This window comes from Gouania willdenowi, chromosome 16 (assembly GCF_900634775.1).
Source record: "Gouania willdenowi chromosome 16, fGouWil2.1, whole genome shotgun sequence".
NCBI lineage: Eukaryota > Metazoa > Chordata > Actinopteri > Blenniiformes > Gobiesocidae > Gouania > Gouania willdenowi.
The window spans coordinates 776377-795518 of NC_041059.1; the positions used below are offsets into that span (position 1 = coordinate 776377).

The window sequence follows — 19142 nt, forward strand, 5'->3', positions numbered from 1 at the left end:
CCACAAATCTGTTTTATATCCTTTTGAAAATAGAACTATATTTTAGAGCCTGTGTTCCTCCATCTTGAAATCATGTGATTGATGATGTCACACGGCCCACTGCCTGTAAACATCCCATTGTTTTCTATTGGAGTGAAACATTCAGCCTGATTTTTAGATCATTTAGATCAATTTGCAGCTTTTTCAATCAAAATAACAACTTGTGCTGCTTTTAGTTGCTCTAAAAAAAATCAGGAAAAGTTAAAGATGTTGATATAAACTATGTAAAGAGGATAAAAACAGTTGTGCCCCAAAATAGATCTGTGACCACAGGGGGCGACAGTCCCAAGTCTGAGGTTTGGTAGTAGACAATGAAGCAGAGAAGAAGAGCTCTCCTAAGGGGCCTTTACTCTCTCTTAAACAGTGTGCTGACACGCTCTGGTGGCTCTGGCTCAACTGTCTGTGATTTACTCTAACTTCAGCCACCAAAGCGTGTCAGCGCACTGTTTAAAGGAGAGCGCTTCTTCTCTGCTTCATTGTCTACTACCAAACCTCAGAGCTGGGACTGTCGCCCCCTGTGGTCGCAACTGTTTTTATCCTCTTTCTGTAAACAAAAGAGGTTTACATCGACGTCTTTAACTTTTCCTGATTATTTAAAGCAACTAAAAGCAGCACAAGTTGTTATTTTGACTAAAAAAATCTACTAAATGATCTAAAAATCAGGCTGAATGTTTCACTCCAATAAAAAACAATGTGCCATGTGACATCATCAATCACAGGAACACAGGCTCTAAAACTGTAAAGTAGTCCTGTTTTTAAAGTTAATTAAATGAATATATGGTTCATAATAATGTGTTTTGTTAGACATAGATCTACAAATAAGGACATTTAGAAGCTTTTAGGACATATTTATAAAATAGTGAAAGATATTTCACGACAGACAAGCAAACGCAGAGAGAAAACGTAATGTGTGACCACATAGTGAAACAGAATATTACAGAAAATACATAGAGTGGAACAGTCATCACCGTTTGCAGGAAACTCAAAAAACAGATGCAGGAAATAATAAAACTTACGACAAACTTCGAGTTCCCACGGAGACGTTTTTGTCATTTTTTCCTGCTCGGTTGCGACGACTGTTGGCATGACGACGAGAAGGTAAACAACATGGGGTTAGTTTTCTCTGTGGTTCTGAACGTGTGCTCCAGGAGCAGCTCGTCATACCCACAATGCATCAGTCCGTAGTGTTCTATTCATAAATAAAGTCATGTCTAGTGTACATACGTGTGTGTGTGTGTGTGTGTGTGCTTATCTACACAATCATCAATGTTTGGTCACATGCTTAAACAGGTTGTTGTTGTTGTTTTAGATGCATTTTGTTATTTTGTGTTTTCATTATTTATTTTTCTCTGTTGTGTTTTTTTCTCCACTTTCCCTTTTTTTAAGTTTGTAACATTTCCAACATTCTTCTTCTTTATTCGTTCTGACCTTTTTCGTTTGTTTATGATGTGTAGATGAAACTCTAGAGTCTGAGAGGTTGATTTAGTTGGTTTTGACCTGTTTTAATTGTTTATTTTGTTCTGGATAGTTTATTTCCCTCCATTCGTCGGACCATGTTGGTCCATTTTCAACCCCTGGTGCTGTTCTCACAGGCTGAAGCTACGGTGGTGTTGCTTGTAAAACTGCTGCTGTCGTTCTTTGGCGCTCATCTCCGCCATCACGTCTCGTTTTCCCACGCCCACCCCTCGCTCCCCGTCGTCCCCCGTCACGCTGCCCACGTCGCTGAGGTCTCCCAGGTGTTCGATGGAGTCGTATTTCTCCAGGTCGGATGCGATGGTCTGCAGACTGAGCACCGACACAGAGTCCGACCCGGCTCTATCTCGCTCCTTCTCTCCCTCCTGGTCCTTGTAACGTTCCACCAGATCCATGGACGCCACGCCGCCGCAAGCCCCGCCTCCTCCTCCCCCTCCTTCCCCTGGAGGTCGGGCGTCGGCCTCGGCTCCGACGGGGGGGCTCCGCCCACCGCAGACCGGGTCCCGCCCCCTCTGGGCGTGGATCTGCTCACTGATCTGCTCCAGGTTCCTCAGGGCCACAGAGTATCTGGTCTTTACTTTGGACACCAGTTGTTCCAGCTGTAGAACCTTAGCTTTGTTCTCCTGGAGTCACACGGAGGAAATCATCATCACAACAAACTAACACAGTATGGAAATACATCACTGTCTTTATTATTTCATTTATTTTATTTTTAAATCATTTATATAAAGAAAAAAAATGCAAAAAAAATATTTGAAACCCAAATATTTGCATTTGAACACTTTTACAATTTGATAGAATTTTTTTTTTCTTTTCATTGAAGCCATTTTTTGTATTTGGGCCATAATATTGGTAGTACATTTGTGTCTTTATTGTTCAATAAAAATAAGAAAAACTAGGTAAGACCGGAATTTGCCAGTCAAATTATTATTATTGTTCATGTGAAAAACATGTTATTGTGTGTATTCTGTTGCTGAGAAACGTCCCTTTATGTTGTTATTTTTACTAATGAAATTAAAAGTAATAATGCAGGAAAAACAGAAAACTGACCTTAAATATGACCTTGAGTGAAGGTCAAAGTCACACATTGAAAGGAAATGTTGTTCAATGGTACCAGTCTGAGCACTGGATGTCAATTTGTGACCACGTTATAGGGAAAAAAGTATATTATATATATTATATATACAGTATATATACTTTTTTCACATTGAGTCGTGTTGAACTTCGACCCCTACCGATCTTTTTACTGGCAGGTCGTACAGCTTCAGTCCAATAAAATAAAATAGTCCACTTGAGACGAGCTTTTCATCAAACTTGTACGATAAATATTTGAAAATTTTGTTTTTTTGACACTTGATGCAACCTTGACCTTGACCTTGACATTGAAGCTCCAAAAAAGGTTGACTGCACATCCTTAACATTGTCCCTATGAGATGACATACATGTCATTAGTGCTGCATTAATAATCTAAGAGGATGACAAAAATAATAAGAACTCCTACAAAAATATTGTATTTGGCAATTTTTAATTACCAAATACAATCAATAAAGCATGTGACGGACATGGAAACAACGAATCTCACCCAAAATAAATCTGAGTGTAAGTGACTGGTCTTCTTGTCTTTATGTGGACGGTGTGGTTTCTTGATGAAGACTCACCTCCAGGATGTGGTTGAACTGAGCTTTGAGCTCAAAGTAAGGCTTGGACTTGACGATGGCCCTCTTCAGGGACTTCTGGAGCATCTGGACTCGAGCCTCAGCCTCCTGACACGCGTGTGTGACGCGCATGTGTTCTCTCTCACTGCGGAGACGTTCCTCCTCTGCCTCGTTCACCTAACGCACGCACACACACACACACATACAAAATAATTATAAATTATGCAACATGGCAAAAAATACACAAAATGACTAGAAAACAACAACACACACAAAATAAGAAATACAATAGAAAACAACAACAAAAATACACACAATGGTCCTCATTTATGCAACATGGCAACACAAATACACAAAATTAACAACAAAAAACCAAACAAAAACAGACAAAATGTGAACAGAAATACACAAAATAACTATAAATTATGCAACATGGCAACAAAAATAAATAAAAATAGCAGGAAAAACAACAACAAAAAACACAGAACTCTTTGTTGTTGGTTATTAGGGGTGTTGAAAAAAATCAATTCAGGATATTCTCAAGTCGATTCTAAAAGCATCCATATCTCGTTTTTTTCAATTTAAAAATAAATAAATAATGTTTCAATAAAATCTAAAAACAAAGTTCTAACTTTCTGCATTTATTTGTTAAAAGCCACAGACAGATTGTGTTGTTTTTTATTTGAAGTTATTGGCACATGTCAAGTTAAAGCCAATGTTTTGTGTGTAAAATATGGCAATAAAATATATTTCATAAATAATGTTCTCATGACGGTGAACACATTTATAGATTAGTTGATTCTTAAGTCATCGCCTTGTACTTTAATATCGGGATATATCGTATCGTATCGTGACCTTTGTATCGGGATAAGAATCGTATCACCAGATGACATACGATACACACCCCTATTGGTCATTATTCTAAATGCTGAGGTGAAAGTTGATCATGTGACCCTCTGATCAGCCAATCACAGTGTGATTGCAGTGGTCCGTCTCTGCTGTAGAGGTAACATCAGGCCATAAACTGTTCTTCTAGTGGATGTAACCAAGCAACAGCTTTTCTGATACACAATCACAGCTAAAGAGTCAGAGATCCATCTTCATCCTATCATGGTCTTCCTCCGTCGTTACCTTGGAGGTGGCGTGGTTGAGCATCTCCTGCCACGTGGGATCCAGGGTGTTTTTCCCGTCGGCCATGAGGCCCTGCTCTGCTACGTAGACCATCTCCCTGGCTGCTGTGTGCATGGAGACGGCTCGTTCATAGCTCAGAGCTGCTTTCTGGGTCTCCTGCTGAGCCTGTGGGGGGCAGAGAGGACACGCCCACTTTAATCATCACACACACTCCTCACTGCAAACACACAGTTCCCCTAAAGACTAAATCCTTTAAAATGATTAATATTTTCATAAAACATCTGCAAATTAACACATGCTGGAACAAGAAACAATTAAATATCACTTTTTTTTAAGTCTATTGTGATATTTTCGTGCATTTCACTCCAACTTTGGGCTTTAAGTGTTAATTCAAAAACACTCACTACACCATCTAGTGGTAAAAGGTTGTATTGCAGACCAGTTGTTCCTAAACCTTCTTTGTTGTGTCATCCTTTGTACGGAGGTAGATTTTAGTCTTAAATATTCATTATAAAAAAAAACCTTTTCAACAAAAAGATATACTTCAATACAAAAGTTTATTTCAATAAATAAAAAAATCTGAATTTTTTTTTTTTAAATGTCAAAGGAAATTTTAGGAAAAAAAATCACTTCAATCAAAAAAAGTTTAATTCAATCAACAACAAAAAAAAAAATCAATAAAATTTTTTTTCAAAATATATATAAATTTCAGACCCAAATAAGATATAATTTTTATATTTGAGCCAAATTATGGGTAGTACATTTGTGTCTTTATTATTCAAAAATATGTATATATATTTCAATAAAAAAAAATTTAATCAAAGAAAAAAGTGTTTGAATGCAAAAATAATAAATTGCTTTTGAACACTTTTTTTTATTGATTGAAGTGGGCGGAGGCTTCCCCAATAGTCGGACATGTTTGAGTGACAAGTCTCTACACCAATGACGTTTGACAGAATTCTCTCTCAACAACAAAAAGTGTTCAGATGCAATTATTTGGGTCTCAAATGTATTTTGCAACACTTTTCTTCTACGAAAATATTTTTTTAATTAAAGTGTTTTTAATAGAATAATAAAGACATAAATCTACTTCCATACTTTTGAAAAACAAAAAAATAAATAAATAAATGTATGACCCGCCATCGCATCACAATTTCAACAAAATGGGTAAAAAAAAAAATACATTTCTTCTTCAAAACTCATAAAAATAACATAACATGTGCATCACATTAAGTAAAAAAGCAACAATAAAGTTGTTTGAGTGCCCTCAAAGGGTTTTTATTTTATGGAGGATCCGTCTCTGTGAATGCATCCTAAGTTTGTTAAAATAATTACAGAAAACATGAGAGAAATGCTGAAAATTGACCTTTCACAAAAGCCCCGCCCCCCTTGTTTACTTTTGTGAGGTTCAATGTTTTCCTGAGTTCTCTCGTCTGGAATGGCTGGAAAAAGTCTACCTGTGCGTGTTAGCGAGTCTTTTTGGAGAAATACCTGCACGATATCCTCCAGATCCAGGCAAAAAAGATTACAATAAACTGGAGAAATATATTATACATATATATATTAAACATATTAAAACAAACATTACAACTATCGAAGCGATTCACCGAATGTCCGCAGCAGCAGCTCCAGCTCACAACTGACCTTTTTACCTTGTTTACCTATATTTTTTATTCTTAGTGTGTTCCTTTATTTCTTTCCAACATGGACGCCCAAACTACACTATTTTTTCTGCTGCTTGTGTCTGCAATTTTTTTGATCGTGTCGAGAAATACTGCTCGGAATGTTTATACGGAGATCAGCTGTTAGTGCTCCGTGCTAATGCTACGCCAGCCTATGCAGGGAGACCCGACATGAACTGAGGGGGAAACAACGGGGTTGTCGCACGGGGTCAAAGTGCAGAGCAAGGAGAAGATATCAGCCTGTCCTCCCGTCCATCATCATGAGGAATGTTAGATCTATCTCCAATAAGATGGACGAGCTAGCGACGCTAACCGGCATGAGAAGGACTTCACTAGGTACGTGTATGTATAGTTATGTCACCTAATTTCATCAAAATCAAGCTTTATTGTCATTTTGCTGCACAAACACATTAGTGCAGACAAGATGAGATAAATACACACACACACACACACACACACAAGCCATGAGCACACCGATGCACCAATGTGCTGCATGTCGGACTCTGTTTACATAGCAACGGTTGCTAGGATGTATGATTGGACAATGACTGTTTGTGGGCGGAGTTCTGCGAAAGGTCAATTGGCCTTTGATTGACCATGAACACAAAGTATAATCAGTGCTGATTCCCACATGTGTAGGTGTGTGTGATGGGGAGTACCTCCTTGGCGAGGCGGCGTGCTTCGTAGTACGGTCGGGCCTTCTCGATGCAGCTGCCGAGCTGAGAGCTCTGAGCATTGAGCTTCCTGGCTGACTCAGTCAGAATCTTCCTGTAGCCAGATCGAGCGTCCTGGGTTAATGCAGGGAAAGAACAGGATTAAATTAACCTGATCACATTTCACAGCAGGAAGCAGAGAATCGACCTCCAAGCAGCAGCACTTCCACTCATCCACTCTGTGCTCATAGATCTATCATCATCTCATTGATCTCTGATTAAATATTAAACACTCACAAAGAGGCCCAGCACGTTTCTTATGATTAGAATCTGTTTGTTTTTTTACATTCAACATCAAAGCTTCTCTTTGATCTGTGTTGGCATGCCTCATTACATGTAGCGCTACTTTAATCACTGAACATCTTTCATTGGATAAGTTCTGCTGGTTTGGGTTCACGGTGTCAGAAAATAGAAAATCTGTCCTACATTTCACTCATTCTGCTGCTCCACTTCTCAACAAGACAATTGTCAATATTTATGTTTGTCATGGTTTTATTGTGTTGGAAAAAAATTCAATAACTGTAATTTTAGCGTTTATTTATTTAATTTAGATCCGATTCTATTGTGAATTGGCTGATTCAGTGAAAATATAGAAGAAAAACATAATTTTCCTTTTTATTTTAACTTGTTTATTTATTCATTGGATCCCCGTTAGCTTCCACCATGGGGGATGCTAATCTTCCTAAGGTCCATAAAAAATAGAGATTCTAGTACATGTAAAAACATAATTATTTTGATTTTCAATGTATATAGTGCTTGAAAATAGCATAAATTTAGGGTTTCTTTTTTTTTAACTTTGTAATCCGTTTTTTCATGTCTAAGATGACAAATAAACTATCTCAAACATTGTTATTCTGGGTTTGGATCAGTTCTCTTTCAGATATTCTCCTTCTGTACTCAGGTCACATGACCAGCTAACTGGTGTTTTCAATTATGTGAATATGAATTATGATTTATATAACAACAGACAGGCCCAAAAATGATAAAAAAGTCAAATGTTTTCTTTAGAGATAATAATCACAGGTTTGTTTCAAACACAGAATTGTGCGACTTACGTCCAACTGTAGCTCCAGCTTGTTGATTTCTGCACTGGCTTCGTTAAGATGCTCCAGCTCTTCCTGTGAGAATGTGCACACACACACGTACGTACGTACGTTTGTGAGTAACCCTATAGTATTGAGGGTAGCCAATGTTAGCCAATCACTGGCTATGATTCCTGTAAAGCGACATTCATACATTTTATTCACCACTCAGAGCTTTGTTGTTCTACGTTGTCATGGTTACATTTATCTTTATCATTCTGTCTTCTTGTGATATCTTGTCATTTATCTGTGAAAACATTAATAAACCTAAAATATAATGTATTAACTTCACATCAAATGTTTGTGTGTAAAAATGTATTTATTTCAAATCTATATTTTGTCCTAAATTGAATGATTTAAGTGTGTATTTATAATTACTGGATTATTGTAATTCTCTTTTAGCAGGCTGCCCGAGCAAGTCGCTTAAGACACTTCAGCTGGTTCAAAATGCTGCAGCACGTGTACTGACTAAAACTAGGAGAAGAGATCACATTACTCCTGTATTAGCCTCTCTGCATTGGCTTCCCATAAAATATAGAATAGAATTCAAGATTCTTCTTCTCACTTATAAAGCCCTAAATGGACAGGCACCAGTCTATCTCAAGGAGCTTGTAGTGCCATACAATCCCCCCAGAACACTACGCTCTCAAAATGCTGGACTACTCGTTGTTCCATTTGTCTCTAAAAGTAGTATAGGAGGAAGAGCTTTCAGTTATCAGGCCCCACTTCTCTGGAACCATCTACCAACCACGGTTCGGGGGGCAGACACCCTCTCTACCTTTAAGGTTAGGCTCAAAACATTCCTCTTTGATAAAGCTTTTAGTTAGGAACCAGCTCATAGCTCATAATTAAGATGCAATAGGCATAGACTGCCGGGGGGGGGCGGGGGGGTCTGGCATGCTCGGTTGGAGAGAGGTTGGAGAGGGCGTTAAGAGAGAGGTCATTTAGGTTAGAGAGGGACCAGAGAGGGTCCCATTCCTCTCTCTAACACTCCCTCTATGTCTGCTTCTTCCCTTGTGTGTTTGCTCCTGTTCTCCTTCTGGCTTTTGTCTTGCAGGTCCGTGGGATCCTCAGTGTGGAGTTACAGAGTCTCAACAACTCTGTCTCCACCCTTTCCTCTGCACACACCCAACACAGCATAACGTGGATGGCTGTTCATCATAGGAATGGGATCCACACAAGGTTCCTGCTGCTTAACAGAAGGTTTTCCTTGCCGCCATGATGAATTCATGTTGGGTGTGGGATACATATGTATGTGTATATACGTATATATGCATATGTGTGTATCCATAAAATGAAGAGTCCGTCCTTAAGACTGCTCTACTGTAAAGTGCCTTGAGATACCATTGGTTATGATTTGGCGCTATACAAATAAAGATTGATTGATTGATTGATTGATAATCTGTTGGTAAATTTAAAAATGTTAATTTTTGTTTTCTTTTATTTGTATTTCTTCTCTCCATATTTACATTAAAATAATCATTTAATCAGTTAATCTTTTTGGAGAAACAAAACAAAACTAATTATTTAATGAACTTTTTAAAATTCAAAATCTGCAAACAGATACCTGGTTCACCTTTTATTTAGTTTACGTGTTAAAAATGTAAGAGTTGTTGTTGGAATACATATGAACCTATGTATTTATGTATGGTTACAATAGTGCAAACACTTTAAAAGAAATAGAAATTGGTTGACAAAAATTTACCAAAATTAAATATTAATCTACCTTTGTACGTATGTTAAAAGTTAATTATGTGTCATGAATATTGAATATACAACAGCCCTTATCAATCATCAATCAATCAATCAATCAATCTTTTATTTGTATAGCGCCAAATCATAACCAATGGTATCTCAAGACACTTTACAGTAGAGCAGTCTTAAGGACGGACTCTTCATTTTATGGATACACATATGCATATATACGTATTTATCAACCAAACACCTGTTCAGTTTCTTACCTGGATGCGGGGATCCAGCTCCTCCTCGTACGGACTCTGCCGGGTCTCCACAGCGGGTTTCAGGGGCTCCCTGTCAGGGCTGAGCTCCTTCAGCACCATATCCATAGTCTCACGGGAACTTTCTGGGTCTTTCATCTCTTCGTCCTCCCCGCCGGGGCCGACCTCCCTCCAGTCCCCGACATCTGACCCCCCGGATCCGGCGGGGCTTTCACGCAAGTCCCCAGGCTCCATCACAGGCCTAGTGTGTTTAGGGTAAAGCCGGAGGAAGCTCCAAGATGCTGCGATCAACAAACCCTGTCCTATTGACACCAGATTTAGGTTATAGCGTAGGTGTAAATAATTGGGTAATCCCCGCGGTGTAAAAAGTTATATTTCTTTTAATTTGTCATATTAAATTAAATCAATAGCATGTGTAGCTTAGCATGCTAGCACCGTCAGGTGGAAGTTAGCGGGTGCAGGTGACACAACTAGCCGTAGTGACGTGACTGATGAACGCATCAGTTCTGTAGTTTCTCCCAACAAACACTCCCAGCTGTCCCCATCCTCCCCAGGAGCAGCGTCACTGCAGCCGGGCGGAGAGCTGTGGGATCCCCGGCCTCACGGCACCGGTGTAAACAGACGGAGCCGCGGCTGAGCCAGCTCGGCCTCCGTAGATGCGCTGATGTTTATTATAGTTCTCTCTCTATATATATATATATAGGATGCGCAACACGTTCTGTTGTTTTTAATACTGCTTCTTTTTAAGTGATATCCATCTGAAAAGCAAAGCATGTGTGTCATCATATTGCTTTAGAAATAATTAGAAAGATATGAACATTTAAGTTTAATGTTATATTCACAAATGTATAGGTTAAAAAAATATTTCAAGGTAATAATCTTTATCTAATATGTTATGTGGTTGAACACAGACATGAACATTGAAGAACAGTCATGTGGAGACAGGACCATCTATAAGGGGGAATAAAGGGGAGAGATTTTTGGGGTCCATCCATAAAGTCAGTAAAATGATGGTCCATTGTTCTATGAATCTGTGATAACCACATTTATTTATTCATCTGAATAATATCCACTGTTATCCAGGAACGTTTATTATTATAGTCATCTTAAAGATGGAAATCCTGGTTTTAATCACTAATAAAATAGGTTCAAAGTGACCAAAAATGGCAGAAAACGTGGTGAAATCGGATTTTAAAAACCACCGAAATTGGGTAAAAGTTTCAAGATTGGAACAATTAGTTTAAATTGGTAAATAGTGGGCATGATAAATCATGAATGTGGTTAAATTGGCAAAAATAATCATGAAATAAGGTGAAAAGAGGTTAAAAGTGACAATAGTTGGTCACTATATGTGACATTAGGTGGAAAAGGTTTATAAGTGCTGAACATGTTCAGAAAGTAGAAAAATGTAGAGAAAAGGCATTGAAATGTGATGTAGGAGAAATGTAGCAAAAATACATTAAAAGGAGCAAAAATATGGCAAGAAAAAGTGATGAAAATAGGTTAAAATATGGTGAGTTTGGTGCAGAAAAGGGTAAAAATGGGGTCAAATTGTTAAAAAAAAAAAATTCTTAGTTTCTTGAAGGCATCTGGCGACCCCCTACTAGTGCCTCGCTACCCCAAATGGGGTCCTGACCCTAAGGTTGACAACCCCTGCTGCAAGTAATATTTTCTGTTATTCTGCTGCATTTACTTTGTATTCATGTGAAAACCCTGAGCTTTGTTTACTTGTATTACCACTGTTCAATTTGACAAACTGTTAGATTTATTTTTATCTTCCATCCATTCAGGCCCAAATGAAATCCAGGCTCCCGTTGAAATTTAAATGTACATTTATTTTGTATGAGTTGCTGGACTGAAGACGTTAAGGCAGCGTGAGCCTCACACACACAAACACTAGAACAGCTACACAACAGTCCAACACACACTGATGCAGATTATTATCAGTGAACATCATCATCAATGAGAGACGACACAAGTTGAATCTCTGAGTTTAAACAGGGATGTGAGCGACCTGAGCACATGACGTAAAGTGATGAAGTGTAGGAGCTTTGGCACTGAATGAACCACACATGAACTGTTTCTGTGGAAAAGAAGCTGAAACATCCTCTTTGGTCCAACATTTGAATGAAGCACGCTGAGCTCCACATTCTCTGTGTTATGTTTAACATTCAAGTTTTAACGCTTCTTTTACATTGACATGACTTGTTTTTAACACACGTCTATTAGTCTTTCACGATCCATCTCAGTTCTGGAAACAGTAAAAACAACTCAGCAGTCCTTCACGTGTATTAGAAAGATGGAAAACCCCACGTATAAAACTAATCCCTTCCACCTGTACTCATTTCATCTCTTTTAAATGAATAATAATTGTGATTAATGAACTTTTGTTTTCTTTCACACATTTCATTTAATATATTTATTATCTTTACTTTTCTACACTAGCTTTTGACAGTTGCAATATTTTATTTACGTAAAAATATTTTAAACTAATTCCACTATTCCTATACTGATCATTATTTATAATGACTATTTCCTAGTGTGTCAAAAAAGTTTTTAGTCTATTTTGAAATTCTTTGTTGTTTTTTCCAGGTAGTTTAAATTTTGACATAATATAAAACTAATAATTATTTTTCTGCCTAATATTTTTTCTAAGGAAATATCAGACTCCTACATCTAAACAGGGTTAGACATTTTAATTTTTGTCTGTTAAACACAAGCATTTTTCTTTTAAATGGATGATTGATATTTAACATATTCTTGATAAATAAATTGACTTGTTTCTCAGTGACTGCAAATTTGGTTTTATTTCTATTGAATTTTAAATCTATATCAGAAATATTCAGAATAAACTATTAAGTATTTATTTTATTTTGGCTCTTTATTTTATTATTTAAGGGTTTACGTTAGAAAATAAACTAAAAATGTGCCTCATGTGGATTCAAACGCTGACTTAAACAACTCTGTGTGAAGAGTTTAAGGGAACATTAAGGCTATTTTACCTTATGGCTAAGACTGAAATGTGAAGAAACACCTTAAAAATATTTCCTTAAGTTTACCTGATTCTGTTTAAATAAAGTCAAACAGGCTCTGTGACAATAAAGCCGGGGCTAAGGACCATCAGCTTCGGGTGGGGGAGGGTTTCATAAAGGCTCCACCCTGGAGGCGGGGCAAAGCACATCCTCCACATTCTTGCACCAAAATCTGTAAACGGTTGAATTTAAGGCACATTTAATGGTAAATATTTTGTGAAATTTCAAAGTCATTTGGTTGTCATGACGACCCTCCTTCCTGTGGAGGTATGTGCACTTAGTTTTTGGCAGTACTGGTAGTGGGACCACCTTTGGACCATCAGCTCCAGGTGGGGTCATAGTGGCTCCACCCTGGAGGAGGGGCTAAGTAAATCCTCCTTCCCTTTGAGAAAAACCCAACGACCTCCCTGTAGCCCGTCCTGGGCACTCCAGACTTTAGGTCCTCCATGACCCCCAGGTTCCAGTAGCTCCACCCTGGAGGCGGGGATAAGGACCATCAGCTATGAGTAGGGTCATAAAGGCTCCACCCTGGAGGCGGGGCTAAGGACCATCAGCTACAGGTGTGTGTGTGTGTTTGTGTGTGTGTGAGAGAGGGGGGGGGGTGTCATAAAGGCTCCACCCCGGAGGCGGGGCTAAGGACCATCAGCTACGGTGGTGCGGGGGTCATAAAGGCTCCACCCTGGAGGCGGGGCAAAGCACATCCTCCACATTCTTGGACCAAAATCTGTAAACGGTTGAATTTAAGGCACATTTCATGGTGAATATTTTGTGAAATTTCAAAGTCATTTGGTTGTCATGACGACCCTCCTTCCTGTGGAGTTATGTGCACTTAGTTTTTGGCAGTACTGGTAGTGGGACCACCTTTGGACCATCAGCTCCAGGTGGGGTCATAGTGGCTCCACCCTGGAGGAGGGGCTAAGTAAATCCTCCTTCCCTTTGAGAAGAACCCAACGACCCCCCTGTAGCCCGTCCTGGGCACTCCAGACTTTAGGTCCTCCATGACCCCCAGGTTCTTGGCCAGGATCTTGAAGCTATCCTTGGTGGAGTACTGGAGGCGGACCGGTCCGTGACCCTGGAGCCGGCCCAGCTTCACGTCTTCATACGTGACCAGGGGGGAGCCGTACACCTCCCTGGTGAAGGCGTCCCGGTACGTGTCCTCCTGCAGGTAGCTCAGGTCCAGCTTGGTGAAAGGAACGAACTCTGAGCTGAGTTTGATGAAACGAAGGTATTTATCGTAGAACTGACCCAGGCTGACGCCCTGACGCCCAAACGTCAGCGTGCGTGAGATCTCGGGGCGGATGCAGGCGCGATCCCGACGCTGCTCTGGTTGACGCATCCAGTCATCCCAGAAGGCGTCCGGCCACTTGGGCTCTAACTCCTCCCACAGCTGGCGGAGAATCATCCAGCCCAGGCCAGGGAAGAAGTCAGTGCGGTGCAGGAGGGCGGCCTGGCCGGGGTCCACCCAGCCGCTCCGGCCGTTGTCGTTCCACGCTGACACGCACCACAGCCTGGGGTCGGCGCGCAACACAGGCAGCAGCGCCCGGAAGTACTCGAAGAAGTCCGGCGCCACCTGAAGGAAGAAACGTTAGATGCCATATTCAACTGATCAATGGTATAAAAGGGTCATTTTTATTTTAACTAATGGTTCACAAAATTTTTTTTACAATATTGCACTTTATCGCAATATTGTAACTGCTGTAGCTATAACTGTGAGAAGATGAAATGTGTGTGTAATGTTCTGTCCCTAGCTACAACCCAACCCACTACTGAAAATTTAATTTCCTCTCTGGGATAAATTAACTTTTCTGATTCCTCCGTTAATGCTCGCTGAATCGGGCTGTAATTTGACATGGATATTCTATGAGCGGATGTCAAGAGCTTGTTCATAAATTAAGCACTGGTTATGGGTGATTTGAACGGTCTTTAGTATGTACATAGCTGTTACGTAACCAAATTATTCATATTTCAAAGTATTCATCCGATCAAACTAAACATTTACAGTGTGACTATTAAATAATTAAGGAACAATTGGTCAACATTTCTGAATTTTTTGAGACCAAAGTGTGTGAATCATTTGTTTAAATAACATGGAAAAGTTGTGATGAAGGTCCGACTCACCTCCAAGTCGTCCTCCACGATCACCACAGTCGAGTGGGCGGGGTTGTTAAACACCTGGTTCATGGCCCAGCGGTAGTGCCTGGAGATCTTGTAGTAGCCCTGGAACTTCCTGTGTTCTGGTTTGACGGGGACGTCGGACAGGTCCGGCTGCTCCAGGTGCATCACCTGGTCGCCATAGGAACGGATCACCTGGGCGGTGTCGGCGTGGCCACAGTCCTGACTCACGATGATGGGGTGGAGCTGGGCCGAGGGCCGGTACTGCAGCAGTTTGTCCAGGCAGCGCCGCACTGTGACCCGGTTACAGGCAATTACCAGGATGGGGATGACGGGCGGGGGAGGGGCGGGGGGGTCCGGTTCCCCTCGGTCCGGCTCCCATAGCGAGCGGTGCTTCTGGATCTGCAGCAGGATGTCCTTCTGCCTCGTTAGCTCCGCCCCAAACGTGTCGGCCATTCTCAGCACCTCACCCAGTACATCATCGGTCGGGCCCTCAGGGACCGCCTCCCTCTGCTGCCGGCCCGGGTCGCCCGGCTCTCGGCCCCGCAGGAACAGCACCAGGATGGCATTCCAGGTGATGAAAACAAACGCACCACAGACGATTAGGGAGCCTTTCTTACGAAACATGACTCAGCAACAGCGAGGAGGGGCGTGTCCTCGTTACAGATGACAGGAAAAGGCTGCGTGTGTTCTGGAACATCACATGAGAGCGACCGCGGAGTCGGACCAATGTTTAGAATCATTAAAAAGGGAAGAAGAACCGACAGAACCACCACCAGCACCGAGAATCATCCTGGATTAAAACTCCTCAGAGCGTCAGAGCAGTTCCTCACCTAAAAACACACATTTCACACAAAAGAGACAATTAACTGCACAGATAATTGTAAAAATGTGTTTTTGAAAAAAATTCTAGGATTTTATTTAAAAGCATCCTCCACTGTTTTACAAATATGTCCTAAAACCTTTGAAATGTCCTTATTATTAGATCTATGTCTAACAAAACACATCATTATGCACCATATTCATTTTATTGCCTTTTAGAGCCTGTGTTCCTCCATCTTAAAATCATGTGATTGATGATGTCACAGGGCCCCACTTCCTGTAAACATCCCATTGTTTTCTACTGGAGTGAAACATTCAGCCTGATTTTTACATCATTTAGAAGCTTTGTCAGTTAAAATGCCACTTGTGCTGCTCTAAATAATCAGGAAAAGTTAAAGACTTCCATCATGAGTCATTTTTAAATCGCAAATTGTTGAAAAAGAAATATTTTCCAAAATCCTGCAATTTTATTGAAATTATTCCACAAATTTTTCCCAAATTGAATAAAAATTAGCCACAAAGTCAAAGAAATTTAAAAATTGGATTTTGTCTGTAACTGGATAGAATACAGTTGTTTGGAATTGCGTGTGGTGTTTTAATTTGAAAAAAAATAATAATCTAAAAATTATAAATGTATAATTTTAATCAGAATTCTTTTTTTTTATCATTTACTACACATTTTAGGTGACCCCATTTTAATTCCAGTTGAAAAAACCTGACTTAAACACTAAGAACAGTTTAGGGGAAATAATGCCTCTGCTCTGCTGCAGAACTTGCTATTTAAAATTTTCTTTAAAAAAATAAAAAATAAACAAAAAAAACCCTTAAATAAACTAATCAATAATTATAGAAATAATTAGATAGATGTTTTTAAAAGGAACAAATATTGACAAAGTTGTGCAACTTTTGAAGACATATACATAAAATGACAACAAAACCACCATAAAGTACAAGAAATAAACACATGATGAAAAGAGAAATACATATAGAGGGTTTTCACCGACGTCACTTTCTTGGCAGTAACCCAGATGCGCGGCCATGTTGGAGGTAAACGGATGTTGACGCTACATGTTGGAGGCTCACAGAGGTGTACTCAGCGATGGATAAATCACAGAAAAGCTCCTCAAAACGCGTTATAGATGCAAAGGTATACGAGTCGGCTCCTTCGTCTTGGATCAATGACGACCCGGAGAGTGTTCCGTTTATTATGTATCCTGATATCTTCAAATACCTGGATTTCACCAAGTCCATGCACAGCGGAACACCTTAAATCTTATAGATCTTTGGAGGTCGAGAGCGGTATGTCTGTAGAGACTCGCGTTAACAACGAATATTAAACTGTGTATCGGCAGATAACTAGTTCTAATAATTTCACAGTGAACCTGCAGCGTAGTTACTGTAAAATAATATACGACCGCCAAGCAACCTTAGATTTAGGCAAATCAAACGGTTATAGTCCGTTAGATGAGAGTCCTCTGGACCTGGAGCCTCAGACTGCTACGTCGGCTACATCCAGCGACCTGCAAAGCAACGGAGCCTCGTACCAGCAGTGTCCGCCAGCGGAGGACACGTAAGCGGTGTGATTGGAAGCAGGAGCGGGGCTAGCAACCAAGCTAAAAGCTAATCCTCAAGGAACGCCGCTTCCTTCCATCCTGTGTTCTAATGTCTGTTCCCTGGAGAACAAACTGGACCTGAAGCTGGATTTAAATGCAAATCGGTGCATTTAACCCTACACGATATGCAAATCAACTGGTGCAACAACAGTGAGTTAGTCTCATGTCACTGTTCTCCTGATCTAGAACTACTGACTATAAAATGCAGACATTGTTCTTCCCTGATTGTAAGAACTTTTGTCAGTCTATAAAACTCCATGTTTATCACGTTCTGACCGATTAGTGCAGGCAAAAACACTGCAATAGTTCACCATTTCCTCTCAAAATTCAGGATTTGCTCATTTGCATGCTGTTTGTAACCTTACATAAACCTGCTGCTCATCTCCAAAATGGCGACTTCCAGGGTGATGGAGTCAAAAAAATACACAAAATGACACCAAAAACACAAAAACTTCCAACAATAATGCACAAAGTGGCTCCAACACATGATAATTTAAAAAAAAAAAAAAAAAAAACATCAATTAGAAATTGTGTGTTTTAATTTTTTTAATGAGCAACAAATATTGACAAAGTTGCCCAACTTTTGAAGCAGTGACCTACACAGCAGTGGACCCCTGTTTATGACCTTTGACCTCCTGCACACAGAAACTGAACTTGATTTATCAGACTTTGTTAACTTTACTGGAGAGCAAAAAAAGACCCTACCGAATTATAATATATATATAGAAACACAAAATGAACGGATATAGAAATATATTAAAAAGACTTTTAATAAACACTTTAAACAGCTCTAATAATGTATCATAATAATAAATAATAATCTGACACAATTTAAAACAAACATTAAACTATGAACTGTTGTTGTTGTGAAGTCTTCATTCAGGTCCGCTGACTGAAAACATGTGAGCAGGAAGTTACTTTAGTGCTGAGTCAGCAGAAGAACCGATCCAGGACCAGGACCCGGTGGGAGGCGGACAGACGGAGGTCTTACCGGGTGGAGCGGTTCGGTTCGGTTCAGTTCAGCTCAGCTCGGTTCGGTTCGGTTCAGTTTAGGTCAGATCGTGTCCTCGTCTGGACTCTTTTAGATCCGCTCGTGAAAGCGAAAACACTTCCTCTGTTCCAGACAGGAAGACACACAGGCCCCGCCCCCTCTGTCACCTTCAGGTGTTACGCAACAGACTTCAGGAGTCTGCGCAGATCAACGCTCTGAGGAGTGGCTTTAAAGTTCAATATCTGGGCTTTGTTTAGTATTGGGTTGATCTTCAAACTTATTAATTTAGCACATTAATTATAAATCGTTTTAATTTTTTTTACCCGTTCTTAGATAAATTATGTATCTTCAAGACAAGCACATTTATTTGTACAGCGCATTTTATACACAAGGCAATTCAATGTGGTTTACATGATTGAAAAGTGCAATAGAAAATATTTTAACAAATTAAAAGTCAAAAATGACATTACAATCAGCAGTAAAACCATTTAAAATCAAAATCTCCAAACACACTGCACACAAAAACTGTTTCTCAACATGTATTTTTACAGAATCTTATTGCATTTACTGAAGAAAAAACATCCTATCAAAAAAAGTTTAAAAAATTAATGATAATAATAATAATATTTCCTATGAAAAGTGATCTCATCATCTCAGAATAACTGAAAAATATTTCCCATAAAATAGTGGCCAATTTTTTTTTAATTTACTTATTTAAATCTCATTTATTCAGAAAAACCACAAATATTTTGTGAATTTTCACATCTTCACATCTGTTGTGCCACTGTAACCATGACAATAAGGCTTGAAATGTATTTTAGTTGTTTCTTTTTAAATAA

General features: G+C 39.6%; 2 protein-coding genes across 3 annotated transcripts; both read right to left on the reverse strand.

Annotated features, from left to right (window-relative positions):
- Positions 1–773: 773 nt before the first annotated feature.
- On the reverse strand, positions 774–10386 carry sh3bp5la (SH3-binding domain protein 5-like, a). 2 transcript variants are annotated; one of them, XM_028471836.1, is made up of 6 exons: positions 9737–9967; positions 7749–7811; positions 6640–6768; positions 4299–4463; positions 3171–3344; positions 774–2135 (listed from the first exon to the last, which is right to left on the reverse strand). In XM_028471836.1, the coding sequence occupies exons 1-6, from the start codon at positions 9965–9967 to the stop codon at positions 1626–1628; spliced, it is 1272 nt and encodes a 423-aa protein (XP_028327637.1). In that variant the 3' UTR covers positions 774–1625. The 2 variants fall into 2 exon arrangements, with proteins under 2 accessions (XP_028327637.1, XP_028327638.1); XM_028471837.1 differs by lacking the exon at positions 7749–7811 and having other exon boundaries at positions 9737–10386.
- Positions 10387–11547: 1161 nt separating this feature from the next.
- On the reverse strand, positions 11548–18447 carry mgat1a (alpha-1,3-mannosyl-glycoprotein 2-beta-N-acetylglucosaminyltransferase a). Its single transcript, XM_028471834.1, has 3 exons — positions 18304–18447; positions 14884–15710; positions 11548–14335 (listed from the first exon to the last, which is right to left on the reverse strand). Exons 2-3 carry the CDS (start codon positions 15502–15504, stop codon positions 13637–13639), a joined length of 1320 nt encoding a protein of 439 aa, XP_028327635.1. The 5' UTR covers positions 15505–15710; positions 18304–18447; the 3' UTR covers positions 11548–13636.
- Between the last annotated feature and the right edge of the window lie 695 nt (positions 18448–19142).

Bases quoted from the DNA above. Each gene is read 5' to 3' on its own strand.
- sh3bp5la (XM_028471836.1), bottom strand. From the start codon at position 9,967: ATGGAGCCTGGGGACTTGCGTGAAAGCCCCGCCGGATCCGGGGGGTCA. The intron at 4,464-6,639 runs GTACTCCCCATC...TGCCCCCCACAG, and splicing joins CACGCCGCCTCGCCAAGGAG to GCTCAGCAGGAGACCCAGAA. The intron at 3,345-4,298 runs GTAACGACGGAG...TGCGTGCGTTAG, and splicing joins TCAACCACGCCACCTCCAAG to GTGAACGAGGCAGAGGAGGA.
- mgat1a (XM_028471834.1), bottom strand. From the start codon at position 15,504: ATGTTTCGTAAGAAAGGCTCCCTAATCGTCTGTGGTGCGTTTGTTTTC. The intron at 14,336-14,883 runs GTGAGTCGGACC...TTCTTCCTTCAG, and splicing joins TCGTGGAGGACGACTTGGAG to GTGGCGCCGGACTTCTTCGA.